Here is a 22,247-nt window from a genome sequence, read left to right on the forward strand (position 1 = left end):
AAATGTTTTTAACTGAAATTTTAAAATTAAGGGAGACTAGGATGGTACCATCAAGGCTGAAATGGTACCATCCTAGTCTCCCTTAATTTTAAAATTTCAGCTAAAACCATTTGATGTATGTATGTATGTATGTATGTATGTATGTATGTATGTATGCATGTATGTATATGGTGTCATGCAACAAAAATCCAGACATTGAAAGGAAAATAAGTAAACGTCAAGAAATCTGCTCATGTAGTTATTGTGCCAAATATTGATACATTATAATAGATGCATTTCCTATATAAAACACTAAGAAAAGCATTTAAACATTTTTTTAAAGTTTTACTGTCCTAATCTGTTTTAAAATTATCTAGAAGGGTGTCTCTATTTTGTCTTAAATCTTTTTTTCCTTTTGCATTGTTATCCAATAGATAATTTGTATTTAAGCTTTATGTAATTAAAATGTATTTATTTTATTTAAAATGCATGATTTTTATTGCAATCTTCAATAACGAAAAGGAAGAAGGATATTTATCAAGATATCTATACTCTTGATCATTCGTTCACATTTTTTCTTTGCCAACAGATCTTCTTGTATGTGGTCAGGAAAATGAAGATGGTCGAGAAGAATGGGCAAAAGAAGATCCACTAAGCGTTCAGCACTTGCACTATTGCCTGCATCAATAACATCCTATAACAGAAATATTATCAATGTAATGGCATTGGAACAATTAAATAATTATCCTATGTCACCAAACTTTGTGGAGTCCAGTTTATTATTTTTAAAAATGCAATCCAACCACAAAACTTTATATACACTTGATTTGACCTTAATTTTATTCTTGTTTGCAGTTTTAAAAGGGTTATAGCTTAAACATAATAGCAGCTTAAATAGACTCATTTTAATCACTGTTTTACAAAAACATTACTGTTAATTTTTTATCTGATTTCCATAAACCGCCCCGAGTCTTCGGAGAGGGGCAGCATACAAATCTAATAAATTATTATTATTAATTATTATTATAAACATAATATTGAATATCTCCCTTTTTAAAAAATGAAATAATAATTAATTATCTTATTACAAGAACTTGCAAAATTGTAGGTGGTAGGCCCTTCGATAGAGGAGGAAAAAATAAAATATCTTTTAAAATAAGAAAATTTGTAAGAACTTTAGTTTTTGCCTAAATATTTTCAAATGTTCATTTATACAAATGTTTTATTACTTCACAGGCTCTAACAAGTACACACACGGGTTAAAAAGTGCCTTCATATATTCTTCCTCTCATGTGATCAAATGCCAACAGTGTCATTCTGATTCTATGTAGAATAAACAAGACAAACTTCATATAAATGAACATAATTTGGAGATCAGAACTCAGGACAAAATAATAGTGTTTTAATCTCCAAGACACTCTGTTACAAACCAGGGTGACTATCTTAAAAAAATAATGCCAAGAGAGATGGCTGAACTCATATTTCAAAAAGGTTTTAGGCAATCTTAAAAAGGTTTTAATAAATACATTTTTAATACATTATAATTGCCACTCACAATGATCATCATCATTATCTAGGTTGCTTCTAAATCACTCAAGAAGACTCTGGGAAGCTATAATCTGTAATATGTCTCACATGCATCTATATAACAGAACTGTTTTCTCATATTTCCCTGCCATCCTAACTTAAATCTGGTATCGGACTAGCTACTCCTTGCATCTGATGAAGTGAGCTGAAGTTCATGAAAGCTCATGCTTTTAAATAAAATGTATTAGTAAAAATAACTATTACCAGATTCCTTGACAATTTTTTCCTACAGTCCCATAAACATTCCTCCTACAAAAAACTAGAAGTAACCCAACATGACAGCCAGAAAAGGCTGAATTCATTACCTCAAATAACTCTCTGAATAGCTCCAAAGCAAGATTTGAACATTTTTCAGATACTTCCAGTGGATGGTTTGACCAATGTACTAAAACTATAGATGAGTCAGAATTCTTAGCACGAGTTGTAAGTCTTGTACTTGCAGAGACTGCTACATTTGGTTCCAGTATTACTTGACGTACGATATGACGGAGTTGTGTCACTGAACAAAATGCAAGCAGCAATTCTAATATCTAAGAGAAACACAAGAATTATTAGAATAACATTCTTTACACTAATATTTACAATTTCAGATTTAGGATGCAAAGCTTTATTGCCGAAGCACACTATTGCTTGAAGATACTGCTTAAAAGAATTAAAAAGTTATCAAATTGTTCATTTCATTCAGTATTTTAAGCAGTTTTGCAACAATGAAAATGTACATTTGATATTTATAAAAAATATATTTTTTTAGCAAACTGTCTCTTTAAGAAGGTGTAATTTATTTCAGGACATAACATAGCATTAAACATTTTGGATTGCATCTGACTATTCCAGGAGTTCATGTTTGGGCATTTATCGAGAAGATGCTGTTTGAGCCATTGAATCTGTGAAATTGTGACAAATAGCCAAAGGCTCTCAGGGTATTGTGGCCTGTAAGAAAAAGTTGATAAACTATCTACATTTTCCATTGTTTTTTTTTAAATCAGAAAAAAAGAGCAAAGCGATAGACATGAACAGTGTAGGATAGTCACGCAGAACCACAAAATAGCTGTTATAGATCACAGGCACAAAAAAAATGAAACAGATAGGAAAGAGCAGAAAGAGACATATACTGATTCACAGAGGTGTGGGATGTCAGACAAATAAAAAGCAAAGGGGAAGAATTTACAAAGGGACATAGAAAAATAAACCACTCTTTTCTTCTGATATTCAATGACTGAAAATAACTTCTTTCCCTTATCAATACAAGGATGCTATTATTCCAAGAATCATTGATGCTTGACTCTTCCATAATTTCCATCCAACCAATTTTGTCAAGCAAAGAAGATTTTGGTTGATGATGTCAGTGTCTGTGAAATAGAATTGCTATTTGTATTGTAAAGGAACAATACGACCGAAGCAGTTGAAGAAAAGAAGGGAGGATTACTAAGGGAAGAAGAAATATGCAATGAAGGGTCGACCTGCAGCAAGTAGAATCAGGAAGGAAAATCTGCAGAGACGACAACTGATGAAAGCATTGATGATATAGAAAAGTAGCTAATTTAGAGGGATAGCGAGTAGAGAAATGTGACTTAGGGATCCAAATGAAAGTTATCAAGAAAAGCTATCTAATTTATTAAATTTAATAACTGGGTAGACAAAGAACTGAAATAGTTAAGGAACTGAAAGGCAGCTATGTAAGTATATGTACAGTGGTACCTCTACTTAAAAACGCCTACTTAAGAAACATGTTCTACTTAAGAACCTGAGCCCGGAAAAATTTCCCAGGAAATTTGAGAGTGGCACGAATGTCTGGCCAGTTTCCTGCCATTCCTCCTTTAATCCTGACCATCTCAGGTTTTTCTGGGCTGTCAGAGGAGCCTTTCGGTGATGCTTAAGGAAGCTTTGGCAGTCCAGAGTGACTGCCAAAGCACTCTGGACGCTTGGAGAGGCAATAAACCTCTGCCAGCACCCAGAGAAAAGAAATGCTCCCTTCGCTCTGGGCAGCGACTATCCTCCTCCTCTTCTTCCTCCTCCTCCTCCCACCCAAATTCCGAGATTTAATTTCTTTTCAAATAGGTTTGCACGCATTATTTGCTTTTACATTGATTCCTATGGGAAAAATTGCTTCTGCTTGCAAACTTTTCTACTTAAGAACCTGGTCACGGAATGAATTAAGTTCTTAAGTAGAGGTACCACTGTATAATTGTCTTGGAAAATCAATGGTTTCAAGTTTTAAGAAATATAAAGTATGATTGATGAATGAGGTTAATTCATCAGAAAATATTGCTTGATCAAAGAAAGTTTTTTTAAAAAATTGAATGATAATTCTTTGTGTATGTGTGTCTAAACAACAGCTTCTTTTTACAGAGTTCTTTTTTAAATTTTATACTATAGTTGAACTGGGGGGGGGGGACACTTCTGGCAATTGTCTGGACAGGTCCCCACATGTTATTGCATGTTTCGCCTGAGCCTATAGTCCAAGACCATCCCAGCTTGGCTTCATATCTAAGGCAGGACTAAAACTCGTAGTCTTTTTGTTTTTAGTTTGATGCCTTAACCACCACACTAAGCTGGATCTTTCATTATTTTGTTTTGTTTATTTTATCTATTCATTTATTATTATTATTATTATTATTATTATTATTATTATTATTATTATTATTATTTAGATTTGTATGCCGCCCCTCTCCGTAGACTGGGGGCAGCTCACAACACAATAAAACAGTTCATGACAAATCTAATAATTTACAATTTAAAATATTTTTTAAAAACCCCATTATTAAGCAGACATACATACAAACATACCATACATAAATTGTATAGGCCCGGGGGAAGATATCTCAGTTCCCCCATGCCTGACGACAAAGGCGGGTTTTAAGGAATTTACGAAAGGCAAGGAGGGTAGGGGCAGTTCTAATCTCTGGGGGTAGCTGCTTCCAAAGAGTTGGGGCTGCCACAGAGAAGGCTCTTCCCCTGGGGCCCGCCAACCGACATTGTCTCTCTCTTTCTCTCCCCTTCTCATCTGTATATCTATCATCATCTATGACTTAATTGGAATGAGAGTCTTTTAATTGGTTTTAGGTTTTTTATATTATTAATTTACATTAATTGGATTTAGGATGCTATATTGTTCCTTTATATGTTGTAAGCCGCCCTGAGTCCTCAGAGAGGGGTGGCATATAAACCCAATAAATGAATGAATGAATGAATGAATGAATGAATGAATAAGGGCCCATATCCATCACAGAGCAACTCTGGGCAGTGTACAATTAAAATATAAAAGCATAAGGGTTGTATACATTTATATTAGGAGAAAAAACAGGATTAAAATAATTAAAATTAGAATGATGAAGGGAAGCTCAACTAACTCCATGGCTGCAAGCTCCTCTCTGAGCCCCAAGAAAGTCAGCAGATCCAGGTCTTCAGTTATTTCTGAAAAGCCAAGAGAGCGGGGTTCCAAAGAATGTTCTAAAAAGTGGAGACAATAGTTGAACTATTTTCTAAAATATGAAACTGGGAACTTTTAGGAGAGATTTAGTTTTATCAGGGCTTTATAAATGTATGTAAATGGAAAGAAACTTGTTTTACTGATGTTAAGGAGTGGATGCAAAATATATTATATATTTGGTATTAATTTTTGAAATGTTTTATATTCTGAAAACCAGAAATGATGTACAGTGATCCCTCTATTATCGCGAGGGTTCCGTTCCAAGACCCCTCGCGATAATCGATTTTTCGCGATGTAGGGTTGCGGAAGTAAAAACACCATCTGCGCATGCGCGCCCTTTTTTCTATGGCCGCGCATGCGAAGATAGTGGAGTTTGCGTTCCCCGCCGCCCACGCAAAGGGGAAACCCCGATTCGGCTCCTCGCTGCTGCTGCGCTACCGAGCAGATCAGCTGCTGGGCGGCCGAAGGAACCTTCCCTGGGTCTTCCCCCTCTTGCTGGCGGGCGGGCGAGTGGCGGGCATCAGCGAGGAGCCGGGGTTTCCCCTTTGCGTGGGCGGCCGGGAAGACCCAGGTTGGGGGTTCAGGGGGGTGCTGGGAAGCCCCCCAGGCTGGCTGTGACCTTTTAAAACAGCCGCGCCGCTTCCCAGCTGAGTCCTGAAGCCAAACGCGGAAGTGGTGTTTTTTTTAATTAATTTTTTTTTTTAAATCGCGATATAGCGTTTCGCGAAGATCGAGATCGCGAAACTCGAGGGATCACTGTAATATGTTTCTAGGGCCCAGGTTCCCAACGTGGGGCCCACACCCCATAGGGGGTCAACTTGATTTTTAATGGGGGCAATTGGAACCTTGTTTAAACCAAATTAATGGCCCTTTAGGCTTCCTCCAGGTGAGTAGTAGTTCACTTTTTGAATATTAATAATTATATGTCACCAGTGTGTGTGTGTGTGTGTGTCTGTCAGGTTTTTAGAGATACAGTGGTACCTCTACCTACAAACGCCTCAATTTATGAACTTTTCTAGATAAGAACCGTGTATTCAAGATTTTTTCTCAAGAACCATTTTCCACTTACAAACCCGAGCCTCCGAAACTGTAACTGTGGGGCCTCTCTAGGAATCTCCTGGGAGGAAACAGGGCCGGAAAAGGCGGGGAGAAGCTTCTGGGGGCCTCTCTAGGAATCTCTACCCTCCCTGTTGTTTCCCCAATTGCACGCATTATTTGCTTTTACATTGATTCCTATGGGGAAAATTGCTGGTTCTTAGGTGGGGCAAGGCCAAAAAAAAAGGTTGGGAAACACTAGTTTAGGATTTAGATTAATGATTTAAGATTAATCTTAAACTGATGTTACATGGTTTTTGTTTTTATTAGCTTATTTTTCTTCATTAATATTAAACTTGTATTGTTTTTATTATTGTAAGCCACTCCAAGTCCTACGGGATTGGGCAGCGTAAGAGTCGAATAAATTAAATTAAACTTACTTTAATCATTTGAAATATGTAGGTTTTGAAGATATTATGTAGATTCACTGATGTAACTTTTGTTGCTGTGGTTTACTGTATTTCGCCCATAACATAAAAAATTACTTCTCTCTCTCACACACACACACACACTATTGTATACCTAGAAAGTACCTTTGCTGAAGAATCAGAATCTCTTCCATGAAGGAGGCCTATCACTTGATTAAGACAAGATGTAAAATGTTCATACCTATAGTTTTGAAGGAAAAAAAGTTTAAAAATGTGAAAATTATGAACATTTTGATAAGCAAAAATGAAAATTATTTGATAAGGGATTTCTCAAACCCACACTTTACTATATCTGTTTCTTGAACTTCTGGCCATGATACCAGCAGTTTTGTGATCCTGATCTGAATGCTTGACAAGTGACTTACACTTTAACAAATTAACAAGAATCCTGTAGTCACATAATCACCATTTGCAATTTCATTTATATTTTCCACAAGCAGTTAATGGGTAAGCTGGCAGGCAAGGTTGTGTGTTACTCTTGCTGTCCACCTCCAGCTCCCAAGAAACCCACATTCAATAGCGTGCTTGCGCCATAGTAGCCTCTTTCCAGCTCATTATTATTATTATTATTATTATTATTATTATTATTATTATTATTTATTGGATTTGTATGCCGCCCCTCTCCGTAGACTCGGGGCGGCTAACAACAGTAGTGCAAAACAGCATGTAAATCCAATACTGAAACAGTTGAAAAACCCTTATTTGTAAAACCAAACATACATACAAACAAACATATCATGCATAAATTGTAAAGGCCTAGGGGGAAAGAATATCTCAGTTCCCCCATGCCTGATGGCTGAGGTGGGTTTTAAGGAGCTTATGAAAGGCGAAGAGGGTGGGGGCAATTCTAATCTCCGGGGGGAGTTGGTTCCAGAGGGCCGGGGCCGCCACAGAGAAGGCTCTTCCCCTGGGGCCCACAAAACGACATTGTTTTGTTGACGGGACCTGGAGAAGGCCCACTCTGTGGGACCTAACCGGTCACTGGGATTCGTGCGGCAGAAGGCGGTCTCGTAGATACCCTGGTCAGGTGCCATGAAGGGCTTTATAGGTGATGACCAACACTTTGAATTGTGACCGGGAATTGATCAGCAAGCAATGCAGACTGCGGAGTGTTGGTGTTACATGGGCATTTTTGGGAAAGCCCATGATTGCTCTCGCAGCTGCATTCTGCACGATCTGAAGTTTCCGAAAACTTTTCAAAGGTAGCCCCATGACGAGGTTCATAAGTAAAAAAGGAATCAATGTGCATTTGTGCAGTGCAGCAGCCTCCTCTCTCAGCATGTACACAGTGGCATGCTGGATATATGCTTGTGGCTGTATGGTATGATCCCTGAAGCAGCTGTTCCAGAACTGATAGCCCCTTAGAGGACTGCAGTGTGATCCCAGTAACAGAGTGTCTTGCTTTGCTTCGCTCACATTAGCAAAGCAAAAAAAAAAAAAGATTTTAGTTCCTGGGACTGTGCTTGCTTCAATCCAACAAGCGGCTGTCATTTTCAAAGTGGATGCGTTCAGGATCAGCTTGCAGTTACATGGTAAGCTCCCAGAAGAATCCACTTGGAAAATGACAGCCGCTTGTGGGATTGCCCTGTGCAACCCAACAATGGAGCGGCTTGCTTTGCTTTGCTAATGTGAGCTCTGAAACATTCTGTAGCATCAGAACATTAGTAAAGTAAACCAAACACTTTATTGCTGCCATTTTCCAGCCAATCATAAGTGGAGAACTATTGTGTCCGCTCCGCCCCCCCAAAAAAGACCTATCCCCCCAAAATAAGACCTACGTTAATTTTTACACTTAGAAACATAGAAACATAGAAGTCTGACAGCAGAAAAAGACCTCATGGTCCATCTAGTCTTCCCTTATACTATTTTCTGTATTTTATCTTAGGATGGATATATGTTTATCCCAGGCATGTTTAAATTTAGTTACTGTGGATTTATCTACCATGTCTGCTGGAAGTTTGTTCCAAGGATCTACTATTCTTTCAGTAAAATATTATTTTCTCATTTTCTTTTGATCTTCCCCCAACTAACGTCAGATTGTGTCCCCTTGTTCTTGTGTTCACTTTCCTATTAAAAACACTTCCCCCCTGGACCTTATTTAACCCTTTAACATATTTAAATGTTTCGATCATGTCCCCCCTTTTCCTTCTGTCCTCCAGACTATACAGATTGAGTTCATTAAGTCTTTCCTGATACGCTTTATGCTTAAGACCTTCCATCATTCTTGTAACCCGTCTTTGGACCCGTTCAATTTTGTCAATATCTTTTTGTAGGTGAGGTCTCCAGAACTGAACACGGTATTCCAAATGTGGTCTCACCAGCACTCTATATAGCGGGATCATAATCTCCCTCTTCCTGCTTGTTATACCTCTAGCTATGCAGCCAAGCATCCTACTTGCTTTCCCTACCGCCTGACTGCACTGTTCACCCATTTTGAGACTGTCAGACTGTCACTTGCGCCCAATATAAGCCCTACATCCAAAATAATCCCTAATTAAGACCCCGCCTATTCCGAGGTGCATAGGGTGGGGCAAGGCACAGGAGTAAAAATTAAACTAGGATGCGGATGTGGGGGGTGGAATTGCCCTACTTCTTACCTTCGGACAGTTTCAGCTAGGCCTCACACACCACGACACCTGACTTGTCATTCCAGCTTTTCTACAAGTTGCAGAAGTTCCTGGAGGCCAGGGGGTGATGGATGCAAATGAGGTGAGTCAATAAACTCCCCTCTCCCCCCCCAAAAAAATAAGACCTGGTGCCTTTTTGATGGCAAAATAATAATAATAATATGAGACTGGATCTTATTTTTGGGCAAACACAGGTATGTATAAATATAGTCAGAGACTTCCTCTATTTCTGATAATTCCACGATTCTCAAAACAGTAGAATTAGGCTGGCTATTCATTAGTGCCTTGAACCAAAACCAAGCATGTTCAAATTTGGTAAATGAAAACCAAAGCTGTACATTAATATGTTAATGGAACAGAATAAAACATATTTGAGATACTTATCAGCAAGATAAAAAGTCTGAAAGGAGGATGACCCTAACTTTTAAACCAAAGCTCATTCTGTTACAGCTATTTACTAAAACAAGAGACCCATATCCAAAATGGTGCATTTCACAATACACAATGTTTTTTTAATTAAAATTTTAAAAGAGACTATCTGAGTCTAACCCGATCTAGCCCGATTATTGAAAAGTCCTGACAGAGAATGATTTCTTATTACCTGACATTAAATATAAATTAAAGCTATAGAATTAATGTCCTATAGAATTCAATTCATATGTTAAGATCCAAAGATTTTTTAAAAAAATAGAAAAATATAGCAAATGAAAGCATTCAGTAAGAACCAACTAGGACAAATGTTCACAGGAAATATAAAATGTATTTATATATAATTAGAGGTAAATAAAAATATATTATTCATTATGTAAAGCCTACTTGGCAAGATAATCTGCAATCTTGGGATTTTTCAGGAGATCCATAAGCAGATCCACAGAGTATTTTCTTGTTAGTGTTCCATCACCATTCACAAGGATATTAAATATTAACTGGAAAGTCTGGTGAATATTTCTGGAATGAAACAGCTAAACAAAAAAAAGATGATTTGCAATCATATGAATTTTACACTGTAGTTCAAGTCAGTTGCATTCAATGAAAGAAGGGGCTATCAAGTCTTGTGGAACTTCAAGTTGTCTTACTTAGAAGTCTGTGCGTATCAAGTCCAATTCAGGACTATTTAAAGAATAAGAGATATACAGTGATACCTTGTCTTACAAACTTAATTGGTTCCAGGATGAGGTTGTTAAGGTGAAAAGTTTGTAAGACGAAACAATGTTTCCCATAGGAATCAATGGAAAAGCGATTAATGCGTGCAAGCTCAAAATTCACTCCTTTTGCCAGCCGAAGCGCCTGTTTTTGGGCTGCTGGGATTCCCATGAAGCTCCCCTCCATGGGAAACTCCACCTCCGGACTTCTGTGTTTTTGCGATGCTGCAGGGGAATCCCAGCATCACAAAAACAAGCGCTTCGCTGGCAACGGAAGTCCGGAGCTGGGGTTTCCCAGCGAAGGGAGCATCAGTAAAATTGCAGCATTGCAAAAACACCGAAGTCCTCAAAACCCCACCTCCGGACCTTTGTGTTTTTGCGATGCTGCGATTTCACTGAGGCTCCCCTCGCTGGGAAACCCCACCTCCGAACTTCCGTTGCCAGCGAAGCGCCCATTTTTGCGCTGCTGAGATTCCTCTGCAGCATCACAAAAACACAGAAGTCTGGAGGTGGGGTTTCCCATGGAGGGGAGCCTCAGGGGAATCACAGCAGTGCAAAAATGGGTGCTTCGCTGGCAACGGAAGTCCGGAGGTGGGGCATCCCAGCAGCGGTGGTGGGTTTGTAAGGTGAAAATAGTTTGTAAGAAGAGGCAAAAAAATCTTAAACCCCGGGTTTGTATCTCGAAAAGTTTGTATGATGAGCCATTTGTAAGACGAGGTATCACTGTCCACTGATTGTGGGTATTTATATCAATACTTTGTCACAGGCAAATCCTTTTCTTGTGTTTTTAGAATTTCCCATACCAAGACACTCTTTAGGGAAGAAGGACTTATTTAGTCAGCCAACCAGATCACACAATTTAGATCTCCAAGATTTCCAAAGAATTTTCCAAAGTTCTGCCATGCAATGCTTTGGATTGTCTGATCAACAGCAGCACTTGATAGGATTATTGTTAAGGGATATTGTTACTAGATTGTAATTATTTTTAAAAAATGTTTAAAGTAAGCTATTCAGAGCATTTGGAAATAAAGTGATGTAGAAACTATAGCAAATAAAAGAATATATAAATACTATGCATAAACATCTTTTAAATTGAGTCAGGCTTACCTTTTCTCCAACTTCTTCATTTAATGTAAGACTTGATAATATTGAAAGTGCAAAAACAACCATTGTTAGACTACTGTGGGCCAAGAAACTGATCAGAGTGCGATAAAAACCTTTCACATTTGTCTAGTACAAAGAGAAAGAAAATCCTTTAAAATATGCAGCCTAATTCAATGCATTATATGCACTACAATAATTTTCTGTTAGTTGAAAAATGTACTGCTTAAAATCTTACAATCTGAAATATTTTTAATCATCTGAAATGATTAAAAATGTTAGCTACCATATATTGCACTGCTACTTACCTATCAGTATTACAGTTATATTTACATCATAATTATAAAATGATAACTTAATTAAGCAAATTATATGAACAATTTTATTTAGGAACAAAACCTACAGACTTCTTAGTCATAAGATACAACATTCACCATTCATAACAATAAACATATTCATTCTTTTAGCATTAGTAGTGGTCAACATTCTGAAATCTCTTAATTATGAAAAACACAATTTAAACTTGGATCAATTTCAATCATAGATCTTCACAGACCACAAAAACATATTTTAGTTTATTCAATCATTTAAGCAAGTAAGTAAACACAGTTGGAAAAGTATTAGGAAATGTTAACTGTATGTAAATATATGATCACAGATGACTACAATCCATTTAATTATAATGAAGATGGATCTGATCCATTTAAAGTGGAACTACAGAGTAGAATAAAAGTTGAATGAAACAAGGAGAATCGCTTTAGATAAAATATCTCTATTTTTGCACAATGAAATTGAATGAGAAAAAGCATCAAAATTGTACAAAAATAAGAGTTTGCAGATTAAGCAAGCATTTTTTATGACTTTTCACTGGACCAAAAGTACTTTGATGTCCAATTATTAAATTATGGAAATATTTTTTTTTAAAAAGACTTTAATAAAGCAAATTTCTTACCAATGACTTGATATATGTTTGAACGGTGAGATTGTGTCGACAAAGATTTGCCAAAAGTCCTAGGCATGGTATAGTTAATTCATCTTCTGAAGACTGACTGAATATTGTTTTAAAAAGTCATTAAATATTTTCATATAATTCAATATTTACTAATAAACCGATTTTACAAGTTAATCATTATTTAGTCATAAAATATTCACTTTGCTTTACAATATCAAAGACATTAATTTTAGCATATACATATTGTATCTATTAAGCTTTATATAGCTGAACGTAAATGTTAAAGCGAGATTAAAGAAAAATTTAAAAATGTAATGTATTCAAATTACTATATTAACTTTATTAATAAATAAAAAAAGAAAAATAAGGTAACTGACAGCTGGTTGAGAAGAGATTACCTATAGATATTACCTATTACTATAGCAGTGATGGTGAACATTTTTTTTCTCGGGTGCTGAGAGTATGCACACGTGCTATCATGCATGCGTGAGTGCCCACACCCACACCTCAATGCCTGAAAACAGCTTCCCCTGCCCATCGGAAGCCCTCTGGAGGCCAGAAATGGCCTGTTTCCCAACTTCTGGTGGGCCCAGTAGGCTCGTGTTTCACCCTCCCTGTTGTGGTTAGCTCTGGCCCAGCTCCTGCCCCAAGGACTGTGGATGTGGGGGAGACATCCATATGATGCAGGCCTGTTTTGCCCCCCCCCCCCCGTGGAATCTGATGATGAAGGCTCCTCTGACCAAGAAGACATGAGTGACAGGGAGGAGGAGAGTGGGGCAGACAGCTCAGAAGGAGATCAATTATCTAGCTCCTCTTTGGATTCAGAACAAGAGTTAATGATACAGCCACGCATGTGGAGAGCGATGCATAGGCAACAACAACTGAGAGATTATTATCAAAGAAAATGAGGCCACCTGTGGTTGGGTGGGGCTGTGGTAATTAGTGAGGCTGCTATAAATAGCAGCCTGTGGGTTTGGCCATTGTGGAGGATTATCTGATCATTGTGTTTCGTAACTGCTTTACTGACTTTGACCTTTTGTGTGCTGATTTTTTCCCCGCTTTGAAACTAAACCAGAGCAAAGTGTGTTTCACTTTGTGAAAGGACTGTGAATTGCCACACAGCTGCAAGCTAAGTATCTCAGAACTGATAAGGGACTTGTATAAATTACCAGTTTGTTTGGAGACCAGTGCTCTTTGCTATACCAAAAGAGGGCTTAGTTTAAGTGAATTTTCATTATAAAGAACATTGTTTTGAATTTTCAAACGTGTGTGTGTCTGAAATTTGTACCTGTGAATTTTTGGTAGGATTCTACCAGAGAGCCCAACAGAACACTCCCCAAGCTCCAAAGGCTTCCCTGGAGCCGGGGGGAAGAAAAAAGCCTCCCCCCCCCCGAGGCTCTCTGGAAGTCAAAATCTCTTTGCGAGTCAAAAATCAGCTGGCCAGCACGCACATGCCCATTGGAGCTGAGCTAGGGCAACGGCTCATGTGCCAGCATATATGGCTTAGCGTGCTACCTGTAGCACCCATGCCATAGTCCTTCATGGCATCGGGTCAAAATATCTCCGAGACCGCCTTCTGCCACACAAATCCCAGCAACCGGTTAGGTCCCACAGAGTTGGCCTTCTCCGGGTCCCGTCGACTAAACAGTGTAGTCTGGCGGGACCCAGTGCAAGAGCCTTCTCTGTGACGGCCCCAACCCTCTGGAATCAGCCCCCCCCCCGAGATTAGAATTGCCCCCACCCTCCTTGTCTTTCGTAAACTTCTAAAAACCCACCTCTGCCGCCAGGCATGGGGGAACTGAGACATCTCCCCCGGGCCTATACAGTTTATGCATAGTATGTTTGTGTGTATGTTTTCTTTTTAATAAGGGGTTTTTAGTGACTTTTAATTATTAGATTTGTTATATATTGTGTTATTATTGTTGTGAGTCGCCCCGAGTCTACGGAGAGAGGCGGCATACAAATCTAATAAAATAAAATAAATAAATAAATAAATAAATAACTAGGTTCGCTATCACTGGCCTAGTTATGTGATCAATGATAAAGTGCTAAAACTACTTGTGAATGCTGGCCATATTCTCATAAATACCACCTCACTATGAAAGATACTTGGATGCATTGAATACTAGCCGATCTCTTCTACTAAACGTTCAGGACAAACCACTTCTACAATAACCATAGGTTGCTTATAATAATGTTAAGGACAGCTTGTTCCTATTGTATATTCTATAGGATAACTGTTTGGGTTATCCTATTATGTTATGCAGAAGCAGCTGACCAAACAAAAAGTGGGACATTCCTGTGGCACCGTCTCATAACTTGTAGAGACTCAAAACCTTCTCAGAATTTGTCTATGGATGTCTCAGTCATCCAAGTCATGATTGTCACAAAGGTGTTTTTTCAAGAGACAACTGGACTTTGTTTTTCTTTGAAGATGTTTCGCTTCTCATCCAAGTTTCTTCAACTTCTACTTTTTCAACAAATTTTAAATCCAGCAGCACATTTGCAATAGGAAATCCCTATAATAAAATATCTAGGGGACATATGGTGAAGTTTAAGATAACCCACCTCTTGAAATCCACTTGCTTGGTAGGAATGGCAAGAATTTTAGCAATCAAGTATTATTCTAATGCTTTAGGGTAAGCTTTGTATGTTCAAAAACTTCAAATGTGATAGACCACACTGATGGTAACCATGAGGAATGCTCAAAGGAAAGCAGGGATTAATATACAGTACAAGGGTAAAGTGTCTTCCCTTTCCATCATTAGTGTAGCAGGAACATCTCCAACTAGAAAGCCTAGTTTAAACTTATAGAAAACAGTCCAATATGCCTCCAAATTTAAACCCAGTTGTCGCATATTTCCATGCATCTCAAGGCTGCATAGAGTTAAAGTAGACAGAATAACTGAACTGAAATATAAATGTACCTACAACTGCAGATTTAGTTAACTATTGCATTTAAGAAACTTACATGCGAAGCATTAGGAAAGAAATTAAGTCTTCAATATTAGCACTGGCTTGCAATATTCTTGCATTGTAGGTCAATTTCTGAAGCAGTTGAAGACTCTGTTAAATAAAAAGGAAATCAATGAAAATGTAACTATTTGCCTTAAATGTATTTATTTTTAATGCATAATCAAATAATATATTATCCTATTATTGTTTGTAATTGTTATAAATGTCCAAGTGTCTTAAAATTGTGATCAGTATATCAAAATAATTCAATTGAAATGGTATTAAAATTATAACCTACTGATTACTTTTTAAAAAAAATTACTTTATTTAAACAAAACCTAAATAAATATGAAATTCATTTCTCAGAGGGCAATGTCAACATTACAAAAACTAAAACTCAGATCAAATATTCTTGCTTGATAAATCCATTTGTTTTTTCTCAACCGGTTTGGTTAATAAAATGGTGATCTGAGTAATGCTTAGAAATTTCACATCTCAATTAATATAAAACTTTATGACATAGCTGATAAAGCATGCATTTCTTTTATTGGACAAGTGTAACCCAACAGAGGTCCAGAGTTGTCATAAAATTTTTCTACTCAAATAGGAGAACATTTTATTCTTCCAGCTTTCAATGTTTTTCTTGGTTCAGGTCATCTCTTGGCTTCTTTATTAAATTTACATTTTTTTACAATTTAGTATCTTGTACACTGTCCAGCCAAATTTATAAGAAGAATATTCACAGTTCCAAAATGCATCAAGATTATAGGCAGATATGGTTATGGTGGGTGCTGTGTCTTATTTCTTAACTGCTAATTAAAATTAATTTCTTTTCTTCTATGGATCTGGCTTGATTGGTTCTTAGAGATTGTTTTAAATCAACTTGGCTAACAAAAGCTATTAGCAAAGTCCAGTCCTTAAGATTGTTTTGACCCTTTTAAAGCCTATATCCATTAGAGTTGAAAATGTCAGGAGTTATCTTAAAATAATGTATCTGGAATAATTATTTTCACATCAGTTTAAGCCTGGTATCTAATCCTAATTATACCTTCAATTCTTCTTAAATGGGCATGGGCCATCATCTTCTCTCTCTTCAAGCTGGTCTGAATTCTGAAATTACATCGGGCTTTCATCTTGACCAGATTGTGGGCAGTTCTGCAGTTTTATGTATAACACATTCCTTTTCAGCAACATTATGCCTATGTGAATTTGATTCTATTAGTATTAAGCCATTTCCTCCTCTGCTGTACTGGTAATCTCAAAAGATATATATTTATCCCTTTAAAAGGGGGGGGGGAGGAATCTGGTAGAGGATATGTTTATCTGTCATTGCTTCTATCTGATTAAAACTCTCATATTTTCCAGGTTGCCCAATTTTGTGCTATTATTAGTTGTCATACCTATATACTGTCCTATTTATAGTTAGGTTTAGCACATGTTTTGGTGATTGCCATTGCTAAATATACTACAGTTCTATAATAATCTATTTCATATCATTTAATTTAATTTATATATTTTTAAAGTTTGTTAATAATAATTATAGATCAATGCATTTTATTGATGCTCTCTCTGACCTAAAGGCCATAATATATATTTATTGGATTGGATGTAGCAGTTTTTAGTTAAAAATATAAGAAGCAAATATAATTGTGCTTATAAATTATATCAATTAAAAATTATATTTCTGATAGAAATTGTGTAAATACTAATATACATTATTCTGATCTTTCTAGTATTTTTATTTCAGCATAGTCTGAATGCGAAGGAGACAGGATCTGGCAACAACCTACATAAAAGATCATTGGCTGCCAATACTTTAAATGCCACAAAATAAATAAACAAACAACAATAAATAAATGTTATTAAAATAATTTCTTACATATAAAGCATTACATTTTCTTACTTGCAATATTACTGGGTCAATAGGATTTGTAGAACTTCGAAGAATTACACTTGCAAGGGCACTACACAGATTGTAAGCATTCTGAAGGGCTTCTCTGGTTTCATTATCTAGAACTGTAAGTAACATATATACAATAAATGTATCATTAACACTGTAAGAAGTATATTCAGAAAAAATGAAAAAAAAAAAGAAAATCTTTCAGAAATGATAAGCCTCCACAAAATCTATCTTTAAAAAACTTTTCCTCAACCAGTTACATCTTAACCCTAACCATTGCATATATAAGTAGTCCTTGACATATGACCAATTGTTTAATGACCATTTAAAATTAGGATAGTGTAGAAAAGATGTCTTAAAATCAGTACTCACACTTATTTATTTATTTATTTATTTATTGGATTTGTATGCCGCCCCTCTCCGTAGACTCAGGGCGGCTAACAACAATGATAAAAAACAGCATGTAACAATCCAATAATAAAACAACTAAAAACCCTTATTATAAAACCAAACATACCATGCATAACTTGTAATGGCCTAGGGGGAAGGAATATCTCAACTCCCCCATGCCTGTGTGTCTTGAGTAGTTTACGAAAGACAGGGAGGGTGGGGGAAGTTCTAATCTCCGGGAGGAGTTGGTTCCAGAGGGCTGGGGCCAACTCTGTTGGACCTTATCGGTCGCTGGGATTTGTGCAGTAGCAGGCGGTTCCGGAGGTAATCTGGTCCAATGCCATGTAGGGCTCTAAAGGTCATGACCAACACTTTGAATTGTGACCGGAAACTGATCGGCAGCCAATGCAAGCCACGGAGTGTTGAAGAAACTTACAACTGACACAGCATCTCCATGATTATATTATCAAAATTTAGGCACTTGCAACTGGTATGTATTTATGGACCTAGCAGAATCCTGAAATCATATGATTGCACCTTCCCAGAGCACTTCCAACAAACAAAGTCAATGGGGGAAACTGTATTAGGTTAACAACTAAGCAAAAAAGTTAATAAAATCAGGCACAACTCACTTAATCACATCACTTAGTGACAGAACATCCAGTCACAATTGTGGTCGTATGTCAAAGACTATCTGTATGCATATATTCAAAATACAACCTCACTAAATTTAGCAAACTGAAAACAATTCAGCTGTTTTTCTATCTCAGATTTTATATTTTGGAGATAATTCATTTCTGATGAAAGTGTCATAATCATTTCTTGCTTACATATTCCCAAATTTATCATATCAGCAGAGAAATAAATGAGGTTGTACAGAATATGTCAAAAATAGTGTATTTTATGCTAGTTATCACTATTTTTATTTTTTATTATTATTTTTACACAAATTAAACGCTTGCAATATTTTTTTAAAAAATCCTCATTCAAGAAAGTGTGATTCTAATATCAAGTGAACTCCTTAAGCTTAATAGGACACACAGCATATTTATAAAAGAAAAAATCGGAGCCACCAATAAGATTATGTCACATATATTCCCAGCTATAAAATAATTTATATGTGCAAGTCAAATACGTTTAAAACTTACCTAACTGAGAAAGCAATCCTACTACATTAAAGGCTAATGGAGGACTTAGATTTGGGTCCTCAATAAGTTCTACTAAGCAATTGAGGCATTCACTTGGTAAAATATGGTTGGATGCAAAAAAATTTGTCAACTTCAATCCTGAGATAACCTGAAAAACAAAAGACAGGTGCTAAAAAAAGACAATTAAAACTTCTAAACTAATGGAAGATACAGTATAAATATAAGTAATGACCTTAACAGAAAATCTTGCCTTTTCCTAATAAAATTAATAGAAATTATTCTAGTGACAGAACCTTCTGTGTGTGAGCCAGGTATATACAGTGATCCCCCGATTATCGCGAGGGTTCCGTTCGAAGACCCCTCGCAATAATCGATTTTTCGGGATGTAGTGGTACGGAAGTAAAAACACCATCTGCGCATGCGCGCCCCTTTTTTCATGGCCGCGCATGCGCAGATGGTGTTTTTACTTCCACACCTGGGAAGACCCAGCAGCTGAGGAGCCGCCTGCCTGCCCGCTTGTCCGGCGCTTTTCAGCTTGTCCGCCGCTTGTCCGCCGCTTGTCCGGCCGCCGCTTTTCTTGTCCGGCCGCCGCTTTTCTTGTCCGGCCGCCGCTTGTCCACCCGCCGCTTTTCTTGTCCGCCCGCCGCTTGTACGCCGCTTGTACGCCCGCCGCTTGTACGCCGCTCTGGGAGTTGAAGACCCAGGGAAGGTTCCTTTGGCCGCCCAGCAGCTGATCTGCTCGGCAGCGCAGTAGCAGCGAGGAGCCGAAGATGGGGTTTCCCCGTTGCCCACGCAAAGGGGAAACCCCATCTTCGGCTCCTCGCTGCTACTGCGCTGCCGAGCAGATCAGCTGCTGGGCGGCCAAAGGAACCTTCCCTGGGTGCCGCCCGCCGCTCGAGAGCAAGAGGGGGAGAGATAGAGAAAGAGAGAGAAGGAAAGAAAGAGATGAGAGAGGGAGGAAGAGAGTGTGAGAGAGGAAGAAGCAAGATAGAGAAAGAGAGAGAGAAAGAAAGATGAGAAAGGAAGGGAGTGACGTCATCGGGTGGAAAAATCGCGATACTGTATAGCATTTCGCAAAGATCGAGATCGCGAAACTCGGGGGATCACTGTATATACCGTATATATCAAACCTATGTAGTTGCTCATAAAAAATGTAAGAGTATGTCTATGAATTCACCACAAGTCAACTTGTGACACTACTTTTGTTTGATTTACCAATGACTGGTATATTAACTTTATATATAAAGGTCTCATCATTACATATTTTAAGAAATTTTCAACTATCCAGCAACTATAGAAAACAGAACTTGCAAAAAAAGCTCTGTACTAAAGATACCTGTATCCCACTGGACTAATATCAGTTTATTAACAAATTAGGTTATGTATAACTGTCACCTTGTAGCTCTGCATTGACAGTGGAAACCTGTGGTAGAAGAAAGCTACATGGGAAATCATCTCCCTTTATGCTAGCTGCTGGAGGTAACATAATTGTGATTCAACAAGTGGTAACAAGACACTATTTTCTCATTTTCTCCTTCTTTCTCACAAAACTCATAGTATGAGAAGCAAAACAGAAACGAGAGGATTTTTTTTCTCTGTTCTTATTTCTTTTGCAATGGGTAGCAAGCATTAGCAAAGTGGATAAGAGACGAGGGGAAATGGGTGTTGTCACCTTTCCCACGGAAGTAACAGGTCAGTTTCAACAGGGTTACTTCTTATTAGATGGAGGAAAGAAAGTAACATATAACCCGCTATCCCACTGCTGTCACAGGTGCAGATTGCAGAGTCCGACCACTACTGCAACCAGTTAGTGGTTGATCTGTTTCTCTTCCCCCACTCGTGGTATGACATAAACCCCAACAAAAACATCTTATCAAGAGATATTGTTTAAACACATACCTATATAAACACTGATCCTTTGCACCCTGGACATATATCGTTTCAACTCTTACCCTCAAAATGATGCTATAGAGCACTGCACATCAAGACAACTAGACACAAGAAGTGTTTTCCCGAACGCCATCACTCTGCTAAACAAATAATTTCCTCACCACTGTCAAATTATTCAGTAAGGCAGCATTACTATTACTATTAGACTTCTCATTGTTCCTATCACCCATTTCCTCCCATTTATGACTATAACTTGTTGCTTGTATCCTTACAATTTATATTATTTCCTCATTGCTTATTTGTACCCTATGACAATTATTAAGTGTTGTACCTCATGATTCTTGACAAACATATCTTTTCTTTTATGTACACTGAGAGCATATGCATCAATGACAAATTCCTTGTGTGTTCAATCACACTTGACCAATAAAAAATTCTATTGTATTCTAAGCTGTGTTTTGAAATAATTTATCCCCATCCATTTTTGCTCTTTCAGGCAGAATAGGGAGTAATCCTAAGGGAATTTTCACTCAAATGTTTACAAGGCATAGCTAAAAGTGAACAGATGAACTTATCAGTCTTATCTCATAGGTGAGACATCAATCCTTCGGATTGCAATCTTTGAACAAGGGTATTAAATAAATCACAAAGAACTGTTTCCTTATTCTATGGCAAGTATTGCATGCACTAAATGTATCTAGTTTCAGAGACTCCATAACCCATCTTCATTTCCCTGGCTTAAATCCAAGCATTATTATTATTAAAATTTTACCTTGCCTTTGTATTTATTTTTATACCGGTCTCTCAAGGTGGAAAACATACCTAATATTCCTATCTCCTATTTTCAATCCTGTGAGTTGGATTGGTATGCTACTGGTCTGAATAAGGGACTTGACAAAGCCTGCACTTGGTGGGTATGCAGCTGGCATTCCTGCAGGGAAGATCCCATAACCTTATAGTGGAGACACAGAGACTAAAGAGCCACTTCTATTCCATTCTCCTTCAGCAGGGAAAAGAAATTTTTCAGTTACTAGGGAGGAAGGGGTCTTTTTTGATGGCAGAACACTAGTCATAGCTCCCGCTTTCCCACTTTCATGGGTTCTTCAATCCTCTTCATGGGTTTGTTTATTTATTTATATTTTATTTGTCAAACATACTGTATATACATAGTAGTTTGTATAAACATAAGTAAAAAGTAATGATAACAGAGGATAGTAATACAATAGGATAGAGAGGGTAGGCACAATGTGACACTTATGCATGCCTCTTACAGACCTCTTAGAAACAGAGAGAGGTCAACTGTAGACAATCTAATGTTAAAGTTTTTGGGGTTTGGGGAAGAAACCACAGTCAGGTAGTGCATTCCATGCATTGATCACTCTATTGCTGAAGTCATTTTTTTTTGCAGTCGAGTTTAGAGCGGTTTACATTTAGTTTGAATCTATTAGGTGCTCGTGTATTGCTGCGGTTGAAGATGAAGTAATCATTAAAAGTTGGCAGTTCTGGCACAAGGGGACTTCCCTATGGTCAAAAGATAAATATAGTGGCTGTGGCTCGGATGCATGAATGACAATACAGTAGTCCTAACAGGCCAACGGCCGCAGAGCAGGGCCATATCCCCAA

The 22,247-nt window shown here is 37.5% G+C and overlaps 1 protein-coding gene across 1 annotated transcript in view; it reads right to left on the reverse strand.

Annotated features, from left to right (window-relative positions):
* CIP2A (cellular inhibitor of PP2A) overlaps nucleotides 1-22,247 on the reverse strand; it is a 39,978-nt gene that overhangs the window by 16,866 nt on the left and 865 nt on the right. The window contains exons 2-10 of the mRNA XM_070750103.1: nucleotides 18,735-18,882; nucleotides 17,200-17,312; nucleotides 15,313-15,407; nucleotides 12,342-12,438; nucleotides 11,396-11,518; nucleotides 9,963-10,108; nucleotides 6,625-6,700; nucleotides 1,872-2,096; nucleotides 514-673 (exon numbers count right to left, since the gene is read on the reverse strand). Of these exons, the coding sequence (XP_070606204.1) occupies nucleotides 514-673; nucleotides 1,872-2,096; nucleotides 6,625-6,700; nucleotides 9,963-10,108; nucleotides 11,396-11,518; nucleotides 12,342-12,438; nucleotides 15,313-15,407; nucleotides 17,200-17,312; nucleotides 18,735-18,882 (1,183 nt within the window). The remainder of the gene's footprint in view (nucleotides 1-513; nucleotides 674-1,871; nucleotides 2,097-6,624; nucleotides 6,701-9,962; nucleotides 10,109-11,395; nucleotides 11,519-12,341; nucleotides 12,439-15,312; nucleotides 15,408-17,199; nucleotides 17,313-18,734; nucleotides 18,883-22,247) is intronic.

Source organism: Erythrolamprus reginae, chromosome 4 (assembly GCF_031021105.1).
Source record: "Erythrolamprus reginae isolate rEryReg1 chromosome 4, rEryReg1.hap1, whole genome shotgun sequence".
Lineage (NCBI taxonomy): Eukaryota > Metazoa > Chordata > Lepidosauria > Squamata > Dipsadidae > Erythrolamprus > Erythrolamprus reginae.